The 26,356-nt window shown below is 34.7% G+C and overlaps 1 protein-coding gene across 1 annotated transcript; it reads right to left on the bottom strand.

The window, feature by feature from the left end:
* Positions 1–8,069: 8,069 nt before the first annotated feature.
* LOC126726225 (uncharacterized) lies at positions 8,070–22,471 on the bottom strand. Its single transcript, XM_050431435.1, has 8 exons — positions 21,851–22,471; positions 21,208–21,268; positions 19,944–20,167; positions 12,848–13,049; positions 12,053–12,172; positions 11,833–11,933; positions 11,631–11,746; positions 8,070–8,624 (listed from the first exon to the last, which is right to left on the bottom strand). Exons 1-8 carry the CDS (start codon positions 22,307–22,309, stop codon positions 8,558–8,560), a joined length of 1,350 nt encoding a protein of 449 aa, XP_050287392.1. The 5' UTR covers positions 22,310–22,471; the 3' UTR covers positions 8,070–8,557.
* Between the last annotated feature and the right edge of the window lie 3,885 nt (positions 22,472–26,356).

Below are 26,356 nucleotides of genomic sequence, written 5' to 3'. Positions count from 1 at the left end.
GGGTCCAGAAATCTTGAAACAAACACCGAATATCACTTTTGATGGGCCAAAACAATGACCGAAAGAATTAGTGTGGGCAAGGATATGAGTTTGTCGAGTGGCCACGGATGGCATTGATGCTGACCAAGGTACTCAGCCATGAAAAATTGGAATGAGACATGATTGACTATAAGATGCCATTAAGGATTAAAGATGCATGTAAAAAGACTACGGGTGATGGGGATGACAATTAAAGTGGGGAAAATTTCCTTCCTTTTATATATATATATATATATATATATATATGTGTGTATATATAATTTTTACTTTTCTTAACAATTAGTAGGAATTATCTCAAAAAAAAAAAAAAATAGTAGGAAAAGAGGAAGGAGGGAGGGGGAACAGTCATGCAGCTTAATTTAATACATCAATCTTTGTGTTTTCAACGAAAACGTTTAGAGTTCAAATTCTTCCTAACTCAATCCTCCAATATAAAAAAAATAAAAATAAAATAATAGTAGGGGAGAGGGGTGCGAAGCCATGGTCTAACTTTTTAAAGTTTCACTGCAAATGTTTTTGGAAGATATATTTAAATTTATTTAAAAACACCTCTCTAGAATTTATTTAATAAAATTGTATTAACAATCTTTTTTTTAATTATTCTATTTAGTATTATGTCCATGCCACTTATGGCTGAACATTAAGAATCATGTTATGAAAAAAAAAAACATCATAATATGTAAAATGAAGAAAATTTTTTAATAATATTTATTAATAAAAATAGATAGTATAAATAAAAGAAAAAAAATTACTTCAAATTATTTGATGAATGCAAATCTTATAAGATCAAGTTTTTATAAAAAATCAAAGATTATAATTGATTATAAAATAATGTAAAATAAATAATAAAACACCTATTTATTTTTTTGAAACTTTTGATAATTGAATTTTGGAATAGTTTTTTATTTATATTAAAGCTTTGGTAATAGAGTTTTATTTAAAGTAAACTATGTTAATATTTTTAATGTACTTACAATGAGTCACATGACTAAATTATGTTATATAATTTGTAATGCTTACATTAACCTACATATTGCAAGTATGAAACACACGCACATTTTATTATTAAAACTTAAAAAAATATATTTTGGTAGACTATTAATCTATTATAAAATAAATAATGAAATTTATAAGAAAAAATTGGTATTATAATTTTAATCATATTAGCTTTTTTTTTGGTTGAAATTTTGGCTATAGATTTTCCCATTGTTTTTAATGTATGTGAAAGCTCGGATTTGTGTGAATACATAAGAGCTTGTTTAGACCCCCAATTAAAAATTACAGTTAGATTGCTTTTATTCTAACTTATCTAAGTACGAAACAAGAATAAATGAAACACAATAAATCGATAACTATTCTAGTGCACGAACATGAATAACAAACAATAAAAGTAAAGTAAAAGAGTAAGGGAAGAGAGATGCAACTACAAGATAACACTAAAACGTGTTATCGAAGAGAAAATCGAAGAACTTGGCAAAAAACCTCTTCGCTGCCCTCCAAGTGGTAATTGATTTACTAGAGAATAAAGTTGGAGTACACAAATAACAAAAGACTCTCCAAGCCTAGTCTACCCAATGTACTTGAGTTCTCCAAACTCCTGCCACCAACGGACTTCTCAGAGTCATGTCTTCTCTAACTTTCCGGATCCCGCAATACGCTCGATTGCATCTGCCAATCCTCTCTCTAAAAGATGGGTGTGTGTGTTGTAAAAAACCTATTTAGGGTTTTTCTCTCTGAATTGGTCTCTCATACTTTTGTGGGTAATGAGGATATATATAATATGGGTGAATGATAAGAAAATCACACTTAAAATCCTCTAAGCAGAGAGTTTCGTGGGTATCTCGCGAGAAGGCATTTCTTGCGAGATACTTGAGAAATCCTCCAAGTTGGCATGACTCTTCAGCTTCCAACATGTGCTTCTCACGTGCTTTTTTCACGGGAACTACTCGCGAGCCAATTGCAAAACTGCACTGATTCTTCATTTCATAGTCGATTCTTCACCAACTTAATACTAAACCCAATACAATAAAATCTCACAAAATACAAGAAATAAAATTAAAGCAATTACAACACTTTTTGTCATGGAATAAAGCCAACATAAAATATAGTTGTAAATCACAACTTTATGATAACAAAAGGAGAGTTCATCCATTTGATGCAACCAAGACACACTTTTTATTATTATTACATATAGTAGATATAATATGATTTGAGCATGACATGAGTTTATATAATAATAATTTTATCGTAATATCTTGGTGATAATAACTAATTTAGTGATAATGTATCAAAATTTCTATACTTTTACTTGGAAGGATTTTTTGTCACAATTTATGTGAATTTGTATTACTTTTAGTTAGTAGTGACTTAAGGCATGAATTGAAATTATTTTAAAAATGATTTTTCTCAATCATTTTTTTTGAAATGGGCAAGACTTAGGTACAAGATTTAAACACTGTTCTTTAGATTCCCCTCCTAAGATTTTGTCATGTGGTTTTTTTCTCATGAGATGAAAATGTATTTTTTAGTTAAGTAACTACATGGCAAAATTTTGTCATTTTGAAACTTACTAAAGTCTATAATTAAGTTTACTGATCACTTGGTGCAATAAGATTGAACTATATTAATATAAGCTCTTTCAGTTATCCACAATTTTGATTATAAAAACCATCTTTATAGTTTTTTGTGTTTGAGATGTTCATGTTATAGAATATTCTTCAACCATAAGCGTAATTTATTCTTTAGAATGTTCATTTAAAGAACATTTTCTACTTGCATATGTATACAGTTTTGAAGGCTGGTTCAAACTGGAGTGTTCAAACTAGAGCCGACAATTGAAACCCTGGTGAATGATCCATATAAAAGGAAGATTGTTGTGATCACTTCTTTTGTATGAATCTCAAATTTTCACTCAAAATTTTTTTCAAACATATACATGCTTTGAGTATATAGTAATAAACTATTTGTTGGAATTAAAAATTATTGATATAATTAAGTTAATCCTCTAGAAAATTTTCAGGTATTGCCATTGAACATATCAATGTAGAGGACAATTTTAAGACTAATTGAGCTGCAATAATGACCGAAAATCATCGTTGGGAAAAAGAGAAATTGAACTGTGATTCAATGAGGCATACACACTCGGTTGCGTCACTTGTGACATGGATTTTCATTCCCTTAATGCATGTACCCCAAGGCCCAAGCATATACGTTTCAAGGTACATGAGTACCATGTCCCTCATTTCCCGAAACTTGTCTCATACCTACCAAACTAATAGCCCCTCTTTACGTATGTGATTCGTGGGTTTAGGCCCCAAAATATAATGATTGTTGTATGAGCTGATGGAAGTAGTTGTTGTGTGAGTTCCAAGAGGCTAAAGAGTACTATATATGAGCACCTTCTTTGATGTGAATGATAAGGTTCCTTAAGAACCAGCAATCTTCAAGGATTTTCTCTGTGAGTCAAGCATACCATTAAGGGTTTCTGTGTGTTGTCAGTGGATTTTGTTCCATGGTCCAACAGCTTAGTAACGAAAATAATGTTGGATTGCTTTACGAAGTGATAAGATCTGCGGTGTTTGTGCTAGCTAGTAGGAAGGTGCTTATAAGTTGTCAAGTACTTAATTTGTGGGAGCTAGTTGATTGTGTGCTTCTAAGAGCACTTCCTTTGATGGTGATCTCAGTTGCAAGCCTGGACCTTGAAACTCAATCCATGTAGCAAAGGAAATATGGGACATTGGCCCAATCCGTGTAGTGAAGTAACCTAGCCATAAGTTGAACGCTTATGAAGATTAATAGTGCTTGTTTGTGCCCAGTATTACATGCCCAATAATTGTTTATATATTTTAGTCCAATATAAAGTTGTTGCATGATCAAAGACCGGGAAAAGAGCAATGGGATTTGTAATTCAATAACAAAATCCTAATCATTTTTTTTTTTTGTTGTGTTATGGAGACAAGACCACCTAAATAACCCAAATGTGTATATAATCTAGGTCTAAAACCAAGATTGGATTCAATGCTCAATAACAAAAACCAAACAATATCACATCAGTGTCTCCTAACTAGAAAGTAATTAGAACAAGTAGAATAATCATGTTTGGTTTATAAAATAAGAAATAGCTATACAAAAGAATCAAATTTTTGTCACGGCATATAGATGCAGAGCAACTTGTATATTATTTTCCGAAAAGATGTTAAAAGCTATTTTTTTTCCAGATCACAAAGTAGGGAAAAGGAGAAGGTAATTTTTACTTTTGAAGACGCATCTGCTCAAAGGATATCCCGGTCTTAAAGGGTCATGTCATCACATTACTTGGATACCCTTTTTTTTGGGGGGCCAGTCATGTGATTTGGATTCCATTATTACAATGAAGAAAAATGATTCAACGGTCAATTAGCTTACTCAACGTAAAACTAGTTATAGGAAACCTGCTCTCAGTACTTCACTTTTGTACCATATGTTGTACACTTGTACCTAGACGTGGCAAAACGGGCGGGTCGGGTCGGGTTCGGGTCGGGTCAATCGGGTTTGCGGATTAAACGGGTCACGGGTCAAAACGGGTCATTTTTAAAACGGGTCAATCGGGTTGCGGGTCAAACGGGTTGCGGGTTGAGTCGGGTCGTGAGTCGGGTCGAGTTGACCCGTATTTTTCAAACAATTTTTTTTTTTTTTTTTTTGGAAATAGATGCAATCTGTCAATTGTTTATGAGTTCCTTAATTGTGATTAGATTCTCACTAGTGATATTGTTACCAATTACCACTAAACACTTGAATTAATACCCAAATTTGGTGCAACTCCTGTTCTAGCTTTCTAGAAACTAATCTTGGTATAATCTTTAATCTATTTAAAGTAGGAAGAGAAAATAAAGGTGGCAAGTAAAAAATAACAAACTATAATGGAGTACATAACATATTAAGTAAAAAAGAATAAGTAAATATTTTATAAAAATTACACCTCAATCTAAATCTACTCAACATTGGTAAACGTGGCAAAACGTGCGGGTCGGGTTCGGGTTCGGGTTCGGGTCGGGTCAATCGGGTCGCGGGTCAATCGGGTCGCGGGTCAAAACGGGTCACGGGTCAAAACGGGTCATTTTTAAACGGGTCAATCGGGTTACGGGTCAAACGGGTTGCAGGTCAAACGGGTCGGGTCAAAACGGGTCTGACCCGTTTTGCCATGTCTACTGTACTGTACCATATGCAGAAGGCCCCAGTAATTTTTTATTTTTATTTGTTACAATGCTAGCTACATTTTACAACATATTTTACAACCATAAAGATAACAAATTTTTACTGATCTTTTATCTGAACCTATCACTAATAAACGCTTAAAAAAAACATAACATTATAATTTGTCTCATAACCTTTAAAAAGGGTGTAACTAAAAATGGTAGTTAATTGATTATAATGCCAAAGTTTGCAAATTTTCTTCATCAAAAAAAAAAAAAAAAAAAAAAGTTTGCATACTTTCATTTAACTGTGAATTTTATAGGTTTCATAAAAAAAATAAATTTTATGCAACTATTAAGTTTTAGGCAGAGTATAAATCAACAACTAATTATTTCTAAAAATATTATTTTATACACTTGCAATTCAAATATGCAAATTAATATGCATGTTATTATCTTTTGTTTGTAGAACTCTATTTTTTCGATAAACCTTAAACTCACACGCGACAACCAAAATTACATGGGTAGTTAGTTGGAACTCAATAATAAGTAACCTTGTTGAATTATTACAATGATTTCATTTATTTTCTATGTATAATCTGAATCAATGTAATGAGTTTTACGGCACTTAACAATTAACATCCAACAGATTTTTTTTTTCTCATTGTTGCAATTATTAATATGCTTTTTCAACCAAAAAAAAAAAAAAATTCTATAATATGTGCAGCACAATTTCCAACATCACTTTAGAGTTACTTTTAGAGCATATATTAGAAATTCATTCGCTTTGTGCATTAATTTTTTCTTTATGAAAATTATAGAGGTTGTTCCTAGTGGAATCAAGTCATCAGCATTCAACCATTGAGGCTGTATGCCTGTACCATACCATGAACATTGCATAGTCTTTTATTTATTAATTAATATTTTAGAATAAACCAGCAATGACATTTGATACATGTGATTGCTTAAAAGATTTATTATATTTATTCTAAAATAAAAAAAGAGATTTATTATATTAAAAAAAAAAAAGAGTTAAATGCACTTACACAATTACACTCCCTAAACTTTGAGATAGTCGTACTTATACCCACTACTATAGCAAATAGGCCTTTTAAGGTTTTATTTATTTATTTATTTATTTTTTTATATTTTGGTTGCCAATTTAGTATATAAACTTTGGTATTATAACAAATAGACCCCTAAATTTTTATTTTGTTTAATAAGTGCATGACACCTTCATTTTAATTCTAATTTTAATAATTTGGTGCAAAAAGAGATTAAATTGGCACACACAAAATCAAAGTTTGTCCTCAATGGGGGAAAAAAGAGTTAAGGAAGTCTATTTGTTACAATATCAAAGTTTAATTACCAAATTAGCTAAAATGAAAGTACAAGAGTGTAAGAACATTTTTACTCTTAAAAACTTAATTGTAAAAATAATTAAAAATTGCTTCTTCTCTTTTTGGCATTTAACACCTATTTGGCGTTAGAATTTAATAATTTATTATTTAATATAAAACCTTTTAAAATAAATTAATTTGATAATTGGAAGATGAGGGATTTAAACTTAACGTCTCCATTAAAAACATTAAGAAGTGCCGTTAAGCTATAAGACTCTTAGCATAAACCTTGTAATGATGCAGCACAAATTTGTCTTAGAATACCAAGGTTATCCTTTCTCTAAAATGGAAACCTTATTGACTGTAATCGAGCTAACAGCAAGCGATCTGATCGCAAAACCCTAACTACTCAAGAAGTTAAAAAAAATGAGGTACTTTTTCGATTTGAACCCATGAAACAGCGTTCCAAGAATATCATTTTGATGGGCCAGTAGTAATCATGAAACAAACACCGAATATCACTTCTGATGGGCCGAAGCAAAGAATGAGTAAGAGACAAAGGATGATTTTGTCGATTGGCATGAATATCGAAAAAAGCCTGCTCATGAATATGATTGTAAGATGGCATCCAAGAATGACGGTGTAATTGAGACAAGGTGGGGTTATTGCCTCATTTTAAAACACTTTGCAAAGAGATTTCTTTTGACTGGGATTTTAAACGTGCATCTACAGGATAATTTTTTCTAGGAAAAAAAAAAATGACAATGCAAATTCATCTCTCTCTACTTAAAAAAAAAAAAAAAAAAAAAAAAAAAAAATCAAACTGCACTAGTAGGTTACATTATAGGAACAGCTTCCTTCTTAAACTATTCTCCTTTTATGGGTTGTAAAAACCTTTCTCAAAAGATAGCATTCAACTGAGGCATATTATCTTAAAAGAATGACATTTTGGTTACCGACTTTCTTCATTAGCATGTGCATTTTTTTTTTTTTTTTGGGTTGGCATTTTAGGCTTTGAGGACCAGGGTCAAGTGTCAGAAAGCGAGAGAAAGCTGGAGAGCAAGAACTCTCTCCCACTTTTTACAACACGTTTTTACCACAATTGGCCAATTGCTCGATCCTCAAGCTATATTCAACTAATCTAGATTGCATATTTTTCAATAAAGTACTAGAAGCTATTGGCTAGCCGCTATAGGTCCTTGATAATGCTGAACAACACAAGGACAGCTTCATAATGTTGGCCGACAAAAGAGAAATCTCGAACCCCACAAACACCAACCATAACAAATTCGGTAAAAGCTGCGTACTTAAATTGGCTTTAAAAGCAGCAGCACCGAAAATGGCTCAAAAACTTCCAGTGGCTATGGAAGTAGTATTAACTTGTCCCAAAAAGCATGACCATTTTAAAATTAAGGGGTTCCCCTTTCCCCCTCTCTAAGATGAGCAGCAACAAATTAAGGACGCATGGGGAAGGAAACAAAAGCAAAACAATTAACCTATCAGGATAAAACATTGCTACTTCACTGAAGAAAAATTATTCATTGCAGAAATGTTAAGAAAATAAATGATTTACAAGCCTGCAGTTCGGATAATGGTCAAAGTTGTATCGAACTTTTTTTGAAGTGCTAAGCTGTTAAAACAAGTCAACTCAACTTTCCTTGAGCTTATCCCCCAATAAGGCTATCACATTCTTCAGACATATCTTCCAAACTTTTCACAATTTCATTCACTTTTCCCTTTACAAATATAATCTAAAGTAAAGGGAAAGGGGCTTGCTGGTTTTTCAAAAGATAAAATGGTTCCTAGGGTCATGTTACAAGCTGAAAGGCACTAATGAGATCATCTATTTTCATTTTTTTGCCATATACAAGATGTATGATTTAAATTTGAAAAATAAAATAAAAAATACAAGCCCTTACCATTGCCTTAAATGAGGGCAAAGAGAATTCATTTATCCACCTCAAAATGTTTTATGATAATTAATTTGTGAGTAGTACAATGAATGGTTCAAGATCTTCTATCTACCTTCCTCTCACTGGATCTTTTTTCTTCTGCTTCTCGCCGTCTTTGCTGCCTGCAACATAATCAACATTGGATCGTTTAGTGAAACACTCTCTGACTAAACACTCTTTATTACATTATCTAATCAGAAGTGTCAACAGGACCAAAGAATTCAGGCAGTTCACCATCAAATCAAGCTCAACTGACAACAAAATTATCAGTTATCCCCCAAGAAAACAATTCATATCTACCCATCAAAAGCAACAAAACAAAATCAAACCAGTTATTATCATATAACAATACTACCTTACTATCATAAAGGCTGACCATAAAAACCATTTGTAGAGAAGTTACATGTCTGTCTCAATACTGAACACAGTAGTAGATCAAAGTTGCAAGCTTCACAACCTACCATTTAACTCAAATAATTGTGTACTAGCATTTACAAAAAATATAAATGATGAATTTATATTGCACATAGACCAAAATGATATATCATATGCAAACCTACCAAAACCCAACTATGGCACCCTCAGTCCACAAATAATGGGTAAATTATGGCACTTGAGAACCCTAACAAATCTTTACACACGACCATCCAGTTTTTAAAGCACAAACTACCCCTTTAACCAATAAATTAGATGCACTAGCCATTGCTGAAAAAATGTATGGTAAAACGTATGAATTATGGAGCATAATATATTATCCAAACTCAAGTATGTAACCCTAAGTATCCTCAAATGAGTAAATTACAGTACAGTTAAGAAACCTAATACACCACTCACATTTAGGCTCCTTTATTTCAATGAAAAATGTTCTGTAGAAAAATGTTTTTAAGCTGAAAACATTTTCAGGGAAAATTGCTTGTTTTCTGGTATTTGGTTGTGTACCTAAAAATGCTCAGAAAACATTTTCAAGCATTTGGCTTGTACAAAAAGTCACAAATTTTCCTATATTTTTATATAGATTAAAAAAAAAAAAAAAAACTTTAATTCACCACTTTAAATTATTAATACAAAACAACTAAATTCAGATAAGTACAATCATAATAAAACTATTTAAAAAGACGAACAAATTAACAAAAATTATCAACTAAACTTACACATTCACATGCATAATTTAAAACAGCTAAAACCTTTAAAAGGACACTTGAAAGTTCTTTTTGTGCAACTTGCAAAAGTTCGGGGGCAAATCCTGAAATTGTGAGGCATATCGTGGTCATTTTACAGGTTTTGGGAGGTATTTTCATCTTTTAGATGGTTTCGGGGGTATATTTTTGTAATTTTGATGGTTTTAGGGGACATTTCATTTTTTTTTTTTTTTTTTTTTTGGGACAAGTAATAGAAGTTTAATAATTAAAAAGAGTACGGCTATGTTCACGATGATGAACATATAGTGCTAAATGTAATTACAAGCAAAATCAAATAGAAATTAGTGTTAAAAATTTCAAAATGGAAAAATTCAGTTATATTTAAGGTTTTTAAGGAATTCACTTTATAGGTTCTAGGAATATTTGTCATTTTAGAGGTTTTTAGAATCATTTTTTTTACATTTGAGAAGTATCGAGGATATTTTGGTCATTTTAAATGCTTCAATGGCATTTTAAATGTTCAGGGTATTTGTTTATTTGGAGGTTTTTGTTATCTTGAGATCGATACATTTAAATTCAAAATAAAACTAGAAACGAGCCAAGCAGAAGCAAGTATTAAAGTCTAGGATTGTTCATTTGATTTTTTTTCAAAGACGAGCTGAACTTGAGCTCATCACCAAACCGGAATGCATGTTCAAACTTGGTTTTTCTTTTCTTTGATGATGTGGAACCTCACCAAGGCAGGGCCCTTTGGACTCAACCCTAGAGTAGACCACGGATCCATGACCCTACTCATCAAACTATGTATCACCCACTCATCAAAACTATGCATCAAGTAATCTAGGGAAACTCCTAATGTGAATCAAACCCAAGGGAACTCCTAGAATGAATTATTTTCGTTTATGAATTTATAAAAATTAGATTCATCAACCTTGTATTGTTAAAACTATACATATAATTTTAACTAGAAAATGGACTAGTTATATTATCAATTTTTTTGATAGGTAACTCTTTATATTATCAATAAATTACATTTAATAATTTGATATCTTATGAACTTGTTTACAAACTTACCCAATCTAATTTCAAGTCTAAGCAAACATATGTTCATACTTGTATACATATAACCATATAATATTATATATAGTTAAATCAAATCTCATACCCACAAGCTTGTTCACAAACACTTTATTATGTTTAAGCTTGACTTGTTTAATACTCGAGCCTAAACTTAGACTTGAGCTTGACTCATTTACTAAATAAACAAACACAAACAAGTATTTTCCTGGGTCAAGCTCAAGCTGTTTAATAGCTTGGTTCATTTACTGCTCTAATTTCGTAGATGGTATTTTTTATGATCAACATTAACTGATTTTGGACTGAAAGTTTTTCAACCATCCCAAACACCAGAAAATAAGGAATGCATTTTCCAGAAAATGTTTTATGCCAAAACAAATGGGGCCTTTATTGGTAAGTTACACACATCTCACGGGTAAACCTCACCCTTCACCTAGCACTTGCAAGGGGATGAGATACCAATTGAGCTAGAGCTCATTGGCAGTTTTCATAATCTTCTAACAACTTGCAAGTTTTTTTGTTTTTTTATTAGTACAACTTGCAAGGCAACACTTGAAAACAAGAGACATCAGAGAATTCTTTAAGAATCATTAGGGGAAACTTAGTCACCAATTGCTTTAACATATGGAAAAAGTTACTGAAAGAGTGCAAGGAAGGGATAGTCAATAGAAAAAAATTGTAAAAGTGATGAAAGAGTTGAATTAGAAAATGGCAACTATATTATAAGTGAAGTAGAAGAGCCAACCCATCACGTGTGCTGCTTCAATAACACACAAGTTAGATTCATGCACGCATAAATACTGGGAGAAAGAGTTGATCATTAATATATTTTTTTTTAACAAGATTTTATTAAATATTACAAGAAATATTGTACAGGATGATTATGAGGCATCCTGTGTTAAGAACTCTTACGCAAAAGCCATGTATCCTGCACCAGCATTAGCAGACAAGAGTGCTGCATGAGCCCCAACTGCAGAAATAGAATCCTGCCCCCCAGAGGGCAAAGGATTTCTTCGATCCCCATCAACCTGAAATGAAAACAAATTAATAATAAAATAGGTTAGTTTACTGATATGATAGAGAAATTGCAAACACCACATGCATATATGAGTACCTTATCCCACTTAGATTTCTTGTTCTGTCTACCATCCCTAGTAGTGGTATCAGTTGCAGGTGGCACAGGTAGTAGACCAGTGGCAGCTGCAGATGAAACACCTGCAAAATGTCTCAATATTAGAACACACCAGTACCCACATGAAAATGGGGTAAAAAAAGGGAATATTTCCTGAAAGCCAACTCATCCCACTGAATTAACAATAAGATCGTTTCTGGACCTGGAATAGGTATGATAACTTTTGGTGCAGACACAACTGTTACAGGTTGTGTTCCTCCAGAAACAAAATCAACCTTTGGATTCTTCTTCTTTTCTAGTTCCTCACGTCTCATATCAGCTTCTGCTTTATAGAACATACCAGAAAATAAGTGGCAAGAAATTATGTTGAAGAAATCTATGATTGCAGTAATATGTAGACATTATCACATAATTTAAAAGAGAAACAACCAGCAAACAAAGAAACTAATGCAATAGGAAGATGCATAATGCACAAATAAGCATGGAGAACAATAAAAGACCAACCTTAACACAACACCCACCCCCCCCCCCCCCCCCCCCCCCCCCACACACACCCACCCACCCAAAAAAATAAAGGACCTCAACCTTGCAGATCTTCAACTTGGCAAGCCAAGACTAATTCTAGTAAGACAAAAGTTAAGTTGTTCACTTTCATGATTGTTAAAAGGACACCACCGCCCAAAAAAAAAAAAAGGGTTTTGAATTGTGCATCTACTATTCATACTAGCGACGAACCTATCCAGCCCACAACTACTTTAAAATTAACTCTCCACCACACCAAACACATCCTATAATGGTATATTCCCCCATGACTAAAAATAACATTCTGGGTAATTAGACATGAGGTCCAAAATTAATACTATAAAGCAAGTACAGAAACACACAAATAGAAACACCTATGCACACATAAGAATAAACAAATAAACTACTCAAACAGACCTACACAACACGCACACAGACATGCAGACAAACAGCTGCAAAGGAACTGTTTACTGACCTATTTCAAAATAGTAGTCGCTTTTTTCATATCCATGAGGGTCAAATACATCTTTACTAAAGCAAGACCCTATTTGATCAATATCTTGATACGTCACTGCATGTACCAGGAAGTCAGGGTTCCTGTAATCCTTCCTATGGCGTACCTCTGCATTGAAGCTTTTTCCACCTTTCTTGTAATCAAGAAACTTATTTATTTTCCTCTGCAATTACATGAGAGAAAAGAAAGCGATAATAAGAGTAAATAAAATGTCCTATATCTGAAAGCAATAGCAGCATACTTGTAATTTTAGTACTTTACTAATACAAAATTAGCATAGAACAGAATTTTTTATGAAGTATTAAGCACAAATCAATAACTTAGATTCTCTCAGTAAGAAGGGAAGCTCACTTACGAAAGATGTGAATCTATCCTTTTCTAAAGAATATAATTAAACAGACAAAAAATCGATAAAATCAACAAATGGCATCAAGGGGATGCTATCATGCTACCCAAGGCAGTCATCCAATCATACAAGGAAACTCTTTGATATAAATTTCGCTTGACACCATAAAAAAACAATCCTTCTTCATTTAGATAAGAAAATAATTTCAATAAAAAAATTAAAAATAAAACCTACCCAACTACACAGGTTGTATACAAAAAGGAAACACAAAAACAGAAAGAAAAAAAAAATTCTCCCAGTTTATATTAAAGGGATTTTATTGCTATTCATATTTCTTTTCATAATGATGTAATCTCATTATGAGTTTATTTTCTTTCCATGTTTGATATAATTTATGTAATCCATTTAATGGGCCCAAGTTCACGATTGTAAATAGTTGATCATGGATTAATGAAAATTGTGTTGGAAGCTTTCATCCAATGCTTGGTAGATTCCAAGCAAGTTTAGGACCTTTAGGCTTTGTTTGGTTGGGGGGATGGAAAGTTAGGAGGATAGAAAATGGTGGGGCAATGGAAAAAGAGGAGATAGAAAAGGTTTAGTTTTCCCTCGTGTGTTTGGGAGGATGTAAAAGTGGAGAGATGAAAAACTCTTTTTGTTTGGTTGAGAAGAAAAATGAGAGGATAGAAAATGTAATTTGTATAAATTTACTCTTATGCCCCTATTACACAAATAAATAATTGTTTGTAAGCAAATAAAAATGAACATCACTTTGAAAAAGAAAAAAGGAACCAACACCTAATAGGGGAGGATAGGGGCAGATGGGTAAATTCCCATCTAAGCCCCTCTCCCTCCCCATTTTCTCCCCAATTCATGGAGACTCCAAAATCACCCCAAATGGTGGGCTCAGGGAGAAAACATCTAGCTCCCACCCCCCTTCCCAACCAAACACACAAATCACCTCTATTTTCTCCTCTCATTTTCCATCACCCCAACCACACACACACTTAGGTATAGATTCCTCTATTCCTATCATTGTTCCTATCATTATCACATGCTTGGTACTAATTCCAAGCAACTTGAGGTGCTAACTCCTAAGGTTTTTTTTTTAATAAGTAGGAAAATTTGATTGAAAAGAGACCACTTCACACAAAACGGCATAAAGTAGCCTAATGAATTACAAATAAATACAAAAGATTGTATACAATGAGATAGAGACTCAATACACATTGGAACAGAACCTCTATTCGTGAGTCTCCAAACTCGAGACCAATCAAACAAGGTTCCAAAAAAATGAATTAGAAGCCGGTCCCTTGTACTCTCCATATCCTCAAACATTCTCATGTTCCGTTCTTGCCAAATAATCCACATCAAACAAAGTGGAACCAAATTCCAAACATCCATCAAATGTTTTCCCAACCAAACAAAGGATCTTTCACACTCCCTAGCAAGGCCCAAGAGATACCAAAAGATCTAATAAATACAAAACACCTTAATTTATAAGCCTCTGTACAATGAATCAAAAGGTGATCCACCCCCACCCCACTACTCTTGACACATACAAAACCAATCCACTATAGTATGTCCTCTCCTCCTAAGATTGTCACAAGTACTCATCTTCCCCCATGCCACTGTCCAAACAAAAAAACACTCTCTAAGGGGCCTTCACACCCTAAATACCCTTCCAAGGGAAAGTGACAAGAGAGTACCCCCTCAAAGCAACATAAAAAGAACAAATATCAAACTTCCCATTTTACTCAACCTCCAACGCACCCGATCTCCACCCCTAGACCAAGGAAAATGAGAATCCAAAAGATGAAGAAAAGCAGCCACCAAATCAACTTAGTACTGTGATTCCAAGCAAACCCTAAGTCCTAACTCCTAGATCCTACCCCTTCTTGTTATCTTTTTATATCCCGAAACACAAGTTCCCCCTTAGACTTCATTGTCCTGCATAACCCATTCTTTTTTTCCATACAAAAATCAGCCCACAGCATATCCCTACAATCTATCACCTAGATTTGCATACACAATTCAATTGGATATGTAAGGAGCTCAGGTTATATTAAGTGATACTGGCACAAACTGGCCCTAAATTTCAGCAAGGTTACACCAGTGTTGTAATCAACTAAAGTTGGTTTAACCACAAATTCATATGTTGCTTTTACCTGATCCTTGTGATACCCTCAAAAACCTATATCTCATTCAACCAATATTATCCTTGAATGTTACAATTCCATTTGAAAGGAAAATTTGTCTTAAAATACAACATAGGTAATAGGTTACCATGAGCCACTCATGTGATAGCTTTCTATTCATATTCATAGCATTGATTTCAAAAGTGAAGTTTAGGGGCTACTTGTGCTCTACATTATATATATATATATATATATATATATATATATGGATAGGTAATAAATGTTTTGTCAAGAGCCTTGTAGCTCAAATGGTGGGCACCTCTTGGTATGTCCATGACATCCAAGGTTCAAACCCCACCTCTCCCATTGTAACTATTGAATTATCAAAAAACATATATATATATATATATTTGATAAGTAAGGTATGCTCAAACTTAAAGGCACTCTGACCTTTATTAACACTACCTGCCACCCCCAAAAGAGGGCAATGATCAGAAACTACACGAGGAAGTACCCTTTGAGTCACGTTTCCAAAGTGATCTACCCAATCCACTGATGCCAAGGTTCTATCAATTCTTGACATACAAACTAACCCCGAATCTCTAAACCAAGTAAACGAAGCCTCTTCAAGGGGTAAGTCCACAAGGTCATTAGCCTCAATGAAGTCTGAAAAAGCAAACATAGCCGAACTAAAAGCCTCACAGCCAAATCTCTCACTCGGATAACGAATGGTATTGAAATCCCTTAAAACACACCAAGCCGTATTCCACCTGGACTGCATTCTAGTAAGTTCTTCCCACAGCGCACCCCGCTGGTTATCCTCATTAGGCCCATACACTCCTGAACAAGCCCATACAAAATCATCTACAACCCCCTTCAGTAACACATTAACAGAAAACAGACCAACAACACAATCAACTTTTTCAAAAACTCTCTTGTCCCAAACCAATAACACCCCCCCTGCTGTATTGACTGCATCTAAAACAACCCAATCTAGGAACGGACTACCCCAAAGGCTTCAAACAACAAAAGAGTTTAAAGAAGACAACTTAGTTTCTTGAAGGCAAACTATATCACACTTCCACTCCTTCAGAAGATTTTTACATACCTCTCGCTTCTGAAGATTATTTATCCCCTAGCATTCCAAGATAACAGCCGTAAACTCATTTTAAACTGATAATCGCCCCTGTACCTACTGAGCAGTCTCTGTTCCTCCCCTTAGAAGCTACCCCATCATAATTAATAGAAGAAAACAAACCTTTGAGTTCCCTAAACCCTTTCTGCTTAGAGTTCACATTACCATTAGAAGACCCAACACTAACCTCATCAACACAGTCCTGTTCAAGAAGACGGAACAGAGCCAGGCATTGATCTTTGTGCTTAACAATAGGAAAACCCACAATTCTACAGAAATTTTTCATCAGGCTACAAACCCATTTTGAATTTTTCATCGCTGACCCTCGGGTTGCAAATAATACTCGCTTCTTTCATTAGGTTGCAAATTCCCACAAAAGAACTAATCATATTTGGGGTATAGAGGTGGATGGTGTCCTTTATGAGGATGAGGAAGAGGTGCAGTCTAAGGTGGTCAATTTTTATAAGAGGTTGTACACTGAGTCAGATACTTGGCGCCCTTCTATGGATGGATTAGAGTTTGCTAGAATTGAGGAGGTTGAGCGACTTGAATTAGAGAGGGATTTTCTAAGGAGGAAGTGGTAAAGGTTCTACATGAGATGGAGGGTAATAAAGCTCCAGGTTCTGACGGTTTCACTATGGCTTTTTTTTTAAAAATATTGGAGTGTAGTGGAAATAGATGTCATGGCATTCTTTGATCATTTCCATAGGAGCTCAGAGTTTGAACGGTCTCTGAATGCTTTCTTCCTTTCTCTGATTCCCAAAAAAAATAATGCTTTAAATATCAAAGATTTTAGGCCTATCAGCCTAGTGGGCAGTGTGTATAAGCTGTTGTCTAAGGTTTTAGCTAACAGATTGAGGCGGGTGCTAGATAAACTTATTTCAGAGTCTCAGAATTCTTTTGTTGGTGGCAGACAGATTTTGGATTCTGTGCTTATTACTAATGAATGTTTAGACAGTAGACTGAAGCGTCGTAATCCGGGGGTGGTGTGTAAATTAGACATTGAGAAAGCATATGATCATATGAATTGGGATACTTTGTTTTATTTGTTGGAGAGGATGGGCTTTGGGGATAGATGGAGGAGATGGCTAAAGACTTGTGTCTCCACCGTTCGCTTCTCAGTTCTGGTTAATGGATCTCCTACTGGTTTCTTTAGTAGCTCTAGAGGTCTCAGACAAGGTGATCCTTTGTCTACACTTCTTTTTCTTTTGATCATGGAGGTTTTAAGTCGTATCCTGAAGAAAACTGTGGAAAGGGGGTTTAATTCAGGGTTTTCCTGTGGGTCCTGTTAATTCGACTGGTATCCATGTTTCTCACCTTCTATTTACTGATGATACCATTCTTTTCTGTGATGCCTCTAGAGAGCAGATTTTTTCTATTAGGCTGGTTTTGACTTGTTTCCAAGCTTTTACTAGTTTGAAGGTGAATGTGGGGAAAAGTGAAATTGTCCCTATTGGGGAGGTGCATAACATTCAGTGTTTGGCTAATATCCTTCAGTGTAGGGTGGGCAGTTTGCCTATGATTTACTTGGGTATGCCATTGGGCTCTTTGTACAAAACAACCTCTATTTGGAATCCGATCCTTGAGAGGATGGAAAAGAAGCTTTCAAGATGGAAGCGGCTTTATTTGTCAAAGTGTGGTAGACTTACCTTGCTGAAGAGTACCCTTTCAAGCCTTCCGACTTATTACCTTTCCCTTTTTACTATCCCTAAAGCTGCGACGACTAGATTGGAATGCATTCAAAGGAACTTCTTGTGGGGTTCTTCAGTTGAGTGTTTCAAATATCCATTGGTGGCTTGAGAAAAGGTTTGCTTACCGCGTGAGTTGGGTGGTTTAGGAATTCGGAAGTTGGCGCCTTTTAATCAGGTCCTATTAGGGAAATGGCTTTGGAGGTATGGCCATGAAACCTCACATCTATGGCGAAGGGTCATTGCCATGAAATATGGGGAAGGAAAAGGGGGTTGGTGCACTAGAGCTTGTAGTAGGGCTCATGGTTGTGGGTTATGGCAGATCATTAGTGAAGGATGAGAAACTTTCGCTAAGCATTTCTCTTTCGTGGTGGGGGATGGTGCTCGTATTCTGTTTTGGCATGATAAGTGGACTGGGGATGTTCCTCTCAAAATTCTTTATCCTCAGTTATTTTTGTGTTCAGCTAATAAGGAGGCTTGTATTTCTGAGGTGTTATGTCCTTCAGGTGTATTTCAGAGGGACTTCAATGATTGGGAGTTGGCAGATTCCTACTCCTTTCTTCATTTCATCCAAGCCCGAATTCCTAGGGGTGGAGGGTGTGACAAACTTTGTTGGAATCTTAATGGCAGTGGGAAGTTTGATACTCGGTCCTTTTATCATAAGATTCGAAATGTAGATCCTTCCATCTTCCCTTGGAAAGGAATTTGGAAAGTTAAGGTTCCTAAAAGGGTGGCTTTTTTTATGTGGACTACAACCCATGGTCAGATTCTAACTTTGGATAATCTTATGCTTCGTGGTCGTCCTTTGGCGAATCGTTGTTGTTTGTGCTGTAGCAACGCGGAATCTATGGATCACCTGTTACTTTTCTGTCCAATAGCTCATTCTTTGTGGATGTCTATGCTTCGGTTGTTTGGAATCGAATGGGTTATACCAGGTTCAGTTGTGGACTTATTATTTTGTTGGTATCATTGGCTTGGGAAGCATAGCTCTGATATTTGGGATTTGGTTCCAGGTTGTTTAATGTGGACTATTTGGATTGAACGGAATCGGCAGTCTTTTGAGAATGAGGAAAAAACTGTGGTTTAGTTATTAGAGTATTGCCAGCAGACACTCTTTGATTGGTCTAGATGTTGGGGTTATTCGGATTGCTCTACCCTTTTGGATTTTCTTTCATCTATTAGAATAGATTAGGGGTTGCTCCTGTCTTTTTTGTTTTTTTTTTTCTCTTTTCCTTTGTTCAACTACCGTGAACCCTTTGTGTGTTTCTTGCTACTCTTTTATTAATAATATTCTCTTCTTACTTATCAAAAAAAAGATAAGTAAGGTATGTTTTATTGCAGATATTGTGCTCTACACTATATGTTTTAAAAGTGAACACTGTTCAGAGTGATTACTCAAGGGGCAGCCATAGCCCTCTCCCCTACCCAAAGAAGAACATATATCAAAAAGCACGCTGGTAGAAAGAGGGAAGAAATAAAACTCATCTTTATAAACTAATAGATTACCAGATGCATATAATGGCCAATGCCTCGAACTTATCATTTTAGAGAGAAATTGCATTACTTCAAACTAATTCAAAGAAGATATTAAAGGGAACAGTTCGGGATTGATAGTCCTGTACTTTTCAAAACTGTACCTGTAAGCTTGGCTTAGTCAGACGTGCATGTGTGTGTGTTTTCACATTCAAACATTATTGATCTTTTCACCCAAAAAAAAAAAAAAAAAACACAACCAAGTTTAAAAGGACCTTACTTGCAGCTCTTCCGAGCACTTTGCCTTGGGTGGTGGTGGGAGAAACTTATCCAACGGATCAACTTCTTTTCCCTCTTCCATAACAGCTTCCTCAACCTGTGCACCCTCCGATTCACGCACAACATAATTCATTGCATCAGATTGTGATTGATCAAATGATGGAGAAGTTACTTGATGGCTAGGTGCCTGAACAGTACCCGGAGGTGTATTATCTTGGAAATGACCTATAGCAAGCAATTTTTAGATAATTAAAGATAGAAAAGAAGGGATAAAGGACATACAATTATACAAAGTACTAAAGAACAAAAACATCTGATTTCATATCATTTTAATTTCATTGTTTTTTCCATTCTCTTCTTTTTCAGTAAGATGTATACCTGACCTCTCCTACCCCACTACCACTTCACAACTTGAACCAAGGCCCTAGATCTCAAATATACTTCTTCTTTTTTTCTTTTTTCATTTACACACAACAATTGAGCCTTGAACCCATGACCTCACCCTCCAACCCATTGTTATGAGAGAAGGGTAATGTGTGCATAAATAATGTTCAAATAAGGATCTAAATTAGAACAACTGTTGTGATATTTTTTTATCAGCACTTTGCATTTTATACTTTCATTTTTTAATCTATATATTTTTTTTATAAGTAGCGAAAATTTTATTAAAACCAAAACAAAGCCAAGTACACCAGGGGTGTACAATGGGATCAGTACAATCAAACTCTCAAATTACAATGCTCAAACATATCAAAAAGAGCAAAAGAGGATAAGGATTGTAAAGCTATACTCCAATCAACTACGACATTGACTGGGTGATGACAAAACTCATACAGAATGCTCATTTTTGCTCCAATAAAATTCTATAGTTCTGCATTTCCAACAATTTAACTTTGGCAATCAAAGGAAAACTAGCAGCGGATTTAGCTGAACAGGTAACTTAGGCACATACTTGGCAATTCCAAGCGTGCCCATTTCAATAAATGAATAAAAATCCTTGTTTTAAAGATAATTTCCAACATATAACGTTTGGTCCCTTCAAAAATAAAAAATATAACAAGCTTATTTTGATGATATAAACTCAGAGGGCAAATTTGACAAGCAAGAGTTCATAACCCGTTCACCACTCTACTTGTAAGGATGAGGGCATTATGAATATATAGAATGTCAAATGAAAAGGTGAATGTCACATTAAAAGAGTGATAAAGATGAGCCAAAACTGACAAAAGGAAATAATATAAAGCTCATAAGCTCATCATACATACCATTAGCAGTTTGAAGCTCTTCTCCAAACATGACCCGACCACTTCCATATATTTCTCTCTCCTGCCATAAAACGCACAAAAGCAAAATATAACATAAGGCCACGCAGTTTATAGTAGGTTCACCATTCACCCTACCATTCCCCACCCCCACCCTAAGGCACACACCCCACGGTGATCGACTCAGACCTATCCTCTCAAATCATTATCAACTCATCTTCACAAGTGATTCAAGTAATTTCCACGAACTTAAAAAAAAAAAAAAAAAACTATACTCTCAATAACTAAATGCAAAATTCAACTTTTTGATAGCTCGCTAGTTGGGAGATGGGGATTTGGACATTGGACATCTCCATTGGAAACACCAGCAAGTGCCAATCAAGTCACAAGGCTATTGGCAATGCAAAATTCAACTATAAATAAAGACACCAATTACAATCCCTCTTTACTAATGCGAAGTATTGAAATTTTCATTCTTTGGAGTTAATCATACACACAGAAACACACACACACAAAAAACTTAGCCTAAAACAACATGAAACAAAAAAATGCAAGAATTCAACTCTCTTCATTACTTCAACTTTCTCAGCAACCAAACAAAGTTAATAAAATTAAAACTCAAAAAGGAAAAAGGAAAAAAGAATACCTCAGGCTCAGGAGACATAGCAACTTCATCGTGACCATAGTCCACAATTGTGAGCGTCCCTCTCCTACTCCTCCTCGAACTATCCGGCGCCACCGGCTCTCGTTGCGGCGAAACTTGAGGCTGTTGCGGCGTTGAGTTCCCAAACCTCCCCTTATCCGGCACCGCATCGTCGTTAACAATCGGCGGCGTTCCATCGTTAGCAGATTCATCACCGCCAAACACTCTCTCTCCAATGTCCATCGAATCGTCTCCGTCCGCCATTCTCGAATCTCTGTAATCGTCGTATTGCTCTTCCCCCTCTGCCTCTCTCCGCTCCGCTTTTTCATTTTCCTTTTCTTCTTCTTCTTCTTCTTCTTCTTGTTCTTCTTCTTCGTCGAGGTCTTCCATGTCCTCGTCTTCTTCGTCGTTGTACATTGACAACAGAGCAATGCCTTCGGGTTGTTTCTTCTTCGACGCCATGGGAGCTAGGGTTTTTGAATAAAGTCGAATTTGAGAATTGGTATATTAGGGTTTAGAAAGTGAAATTTGAATGAATATATATTACTGGTTTTGATTAAGAGGAAGGTTTGGAAATTGAAGCAAAGGCTTTAAGTAGGAATTGGAGTGAGAATTTGAGGGTTTTTGGAAGAAGAAGAAGCAAGGAAACTAGATGGGAAGGGAAAGCAAGAAATTCAAGTGAATGATGGGCGGGTCGAGTTTTTGGTTTACCGTGTGGGAGTGTGGGTTCGGTTTTGGACTTTGCTTTTGGATCAAGTTCAACTTGGGCTTGTCTTTAATATGATGGGTTAAAAGCCTAAAAAACCTCCAAATAGTGATCTAATGGGCAAAAATGGCCCATTACCATCAATTTTCAAAATAATTTGCCCAGAAACACTGTTTCCAAACTATATAGCAATATACCACTTTTTTAGGTACTCGAGCTTGCCAAGCTCGAGTACCATGTTTTTTTAATCCATTATCGCCCCATATTCAAGGAGCCCTATAGTGGCGTTTTTAAGCCCTATAGTGGCGTTTTCGGGCCAAAAAACGCCACTATAGGGCCCCTTGAACCTGTTATGGGGACTTATAAAAAAATTTTGCAGGAAAACGCCGCTATAGGGCCCAAAAACGTCACTATAGGGCTTAAAAACGCCACTATAGGGCCCCTTGAACATGTTATGGGGACTTATAAAAAAAAATTTTGCAGGAAAACGTCGCTATAGGGCCCAAAAACGTCACTATAGGGCTTAAAAACGCCACTATAGGGCCCCTTGAACCTGTTATGGGGACTTATAAAAAAATTTTTGCAGGAAAACGCCGCTATAGGGCCCGAAAACGTCACTATAGGGCCCCTTAACCTGGTATGGGGGCTTAAAAACGCCGCTATAGGGCCCGAAAACGTCACTATAGGGCTTAAAAACGCCACTATAGGGCTCCTTGAATATGGGGCGATAGTGGATTAAAAAAACATGGTACTCGAGCTTGGCAAGCTCGAGTACCTAAAAAAGTGGTATATTGCTATATAGTTTGGAAACAGTGTTTCTGGGCAAATTATTTTGAAAATTGATGGTAATGGGCCATTTTTGCCGATCTAATGGATGGCTTCACAATTGGTTGTTCACACATGCATGGACCCATTTATGACCTCTTTCTCATAATAGGTCAATTACGAAGAAAATATCACATAAATTTCGGGTCAAAATCATCTTATGAAGTTAAAATTTTGTTTAAAGATTTTTTTTCTTATGTTTTTTTGAAGGAGGGAAATGGAAATTTAGTGTTTGTCGTCGAAAGAAAAAGAAAGAGAGAGAGAGAGAGGAGAGGAGACATGAATGTTAAAAAAAGAAGAAGCAATATTTATTGTATTGGGCCTAATCCTTCCTCCCAAAAGGAAAACATTATTGACAAGAAAATAAGGGTATTACATGCAGAATAATTTTTTTATTTTCTTATAGTGGTGGTACTTAGCAATAGCCCAAACTTTAATTTTTTCATTTTATCCAATAGTAATTAATGTTAAGCAATTTTAAATGACTTCCATATTTCTCTCAAAAAAAAAAAAAAAAGACTTCCATATCAATCACTTATTGCTTATTCATACTAGCAAGGAAACTAATAAATAAGCATTTATTTGATTACTAGTCTTATAGGTTTTACATTTTGTTTATTGCCTACTCATTGCTCTTCACCCTGTCATGCAAAAGAAAATTTGCAGTTTTTTTTTTTTTTTTTTTTTTTTGAGAAGAAGAAAATTTGCAATTAGAAGAGGTAAACCGTATCATACAACTTATTAATAAGAATATTTTAATTTTTAATGATTGGTACTCAATTTTTTTATCATTTGAAGTGTTTGGAAACAAAGGGAAATATATGGTTCTTTTTCTTTTATTTTTTTTTAGAAGAGTAAACCATATGATTCTAATTTTGTATGTTATCACCACAAATCATAAAAGGCTAGATCTAGGAATTACCATTCTTCATAAATTAATAATTCCTCTTCGCAAAGTCTAAATACGAAGATTGATGTTTAGACTAAATCTTAGTGTCCAATTATAATTGTTTTAGTTTTGTGATTTGACTTCATTCTTCAAAGGTTATTTGATCGGTGCAAAATTGCAAGTGCACAATATTGTAGCTTTATAGTAAAGTGATGAGAAGAGTATCGTCCTCAGGGATTGGTAACTTACTTTTGACAAATACCAAAATTATACTAATCTCGATTTTATCTAGAGAAGTCACTAAGGTTTTTGTAATTGGAATTCAAAATAAAATCAATTTAAATAAAAGTTACACAGAGGAAAAGAAAGATGTTGCTTGAAAATCAACTTAATGAGAAAGAAACTTCTAGGAAATCGATTTCACCTAATACCTCATTATGCTTTACTCATCTAGCTAATTGAATTTAATTCTTTCTGTTTGTTAGCAATCTCCAAACTCTTCCAAAAGTCTCTTTCGACAGTCAATTGGAAACATTCTTGTTCATCAATTTACACAAGAGTATGCAATTTAATAAAGTAAGAAATCATTAAGACCAACGATTTTAATACTACATAGGTTCATACAAGTTTTTTGATCTCTATATTTACCTATACTGAAATATTCAAGATCTATCCAATAATTCCCTTTTTCGACAGCAAAACACAAGATTAAAATCATCTAATTAATGGCCAGTTAATTAGAAGCAATAAGCTTAGAATAAATTAGACAAACATGAAGAGAAATTGTTCAAATTAACATAGAAAAGCAAGCATCACCGTGTTATTTAATTTCCGTTGCATATTTAGTTTGTAGGTGAGTTGTTTGTGCTACCACGCATTTGCATGATAAATTGATTAATTAATAACTTGGCTAATTAATTAATTAATTTCTATCACAAGAGATCATTCAGTTTGTGGTCTATCATTAAATAATGGTCGCTAAAATCAGTATCATTGTTTTACATTGACATTTGCTTTCCAAGCTCTGTCAATGAGGGGTATTCTATAGACACTCAATTTTGCACCCATGATTTAATTAAGAAGAATGACTTAAATAACCATCCATGTACCCCAAAAATCATTATTGCATCACATGCATCAATTTGTTCTTGCATTACATGCATCAATTTGTCATTGCATTACATGCATCAACTCATTCATTGCATATCATAAAAATGATCTTAAGATTCTAATGGTCGCAATGGTGTGTCCGGTTTCCAAATCGAACCATTGGATCGAAAGATATTGCATGATCAAGTTTGCACGGTCAACATGCATTATGTCTAGGTAGAGTTGACCATACATGATTAATTTAAATTAATTCTGATTTGTTAAACAATTAAAATTAATTAAATAATTTTGTGATTGGTTGATAATTAGTGTTTAAAATAGGGATGCATGCATAGGAATAAAAGGGATGATTGGATAACAATAAAATTGTGGATAATTTGAACTTTATCAAGACTTATTTTATGGTATTCATCGACAAGATTATTTTTCTTAAAAAGCCTGAATTATCTAGAAAAGAGATAAAAAAAAAATAGTGGACGGAGGATGAAAACACATCTAGATGCAGGGTCGATAAAAAAACCCTAGAAGAAGAGTCCAAACGGCACCCGAACACGAAAGAGTGTTCGGTGTCCAAGAACTAATTTGGCACTTTTGGAGTGCCGAACAACACTCTAAAAGGGCCAAATTTCCCCCTTTTGGGCTTTGGCCCAACGACCTTTGGGTGATGATGAGGCACAACCTTTTCGATCTTTTCGCAAAAGGATGCGTCTGGATTCACATCCTAATCGTCCATGCCTATTGTTTAGAGTCTTCTAACCTCTATAAATAGAGACTGAACCTTATAAGTCAACACCTCTTTTTTTTACGCTCTGAGAGGCATACATTTTAGGCTCTCAAATTGCTCATATTTTCTGATCCCTTCTCTGATTTTCTATTGAAGCTAGGGTTTTTAGGTTTTGAAGATAATTGCGTAAATTTCTTTGAACCTTAAAACATCCTCTCAAGTAGAAGAGTGCTCATGCAAGAGATTGCTTTCTAA

Source organism: Quercus robur, chromosome 5, assembly GCF_932294415.1.
Source record: "Quercus robur chromosome 5, dhQueRobu3.1, whole genome shotgun sequence".
NCBI lineage: Eukaryota > Viridiplantae > Streptophyta > Magnoliopsida > Fagales > Fagaceae > Quercus > Quercus robur.
The sequence above is the reverse complement of the archived record's forward strand: the minus strand, read 5'-3'. Positions and strand labels throughout refer to the sequence as shown.

What these genes read in the sequence shown, in the direction of transcription:
- LOC126726225 (XM_050431435.1), bottom strand. Translation starts at nt 22,309, where the DNA reads ATGGCGTCGAAGAAGAAACAACCCGAAGGCATTGCTCTGTTGTCAATG. An exon ending in CTATGTCTCCTGAGCCTGAG is followed by an intron (nt 21,269 to 21,850) that starts GTATTCTTTTTT and finishes GTTTTATGGCAG; the next exon opens with GAGAGAGAAATATATGGAAG. An exon ending in AGAGCTTCAAACTGCTAATG is followed by an intron (nt 20,168 to 21,207) that starts GTATGTATGATG and finishes TGCTTGCTATAG; the next exon opens with GTCATTTCCAAGATAATACA.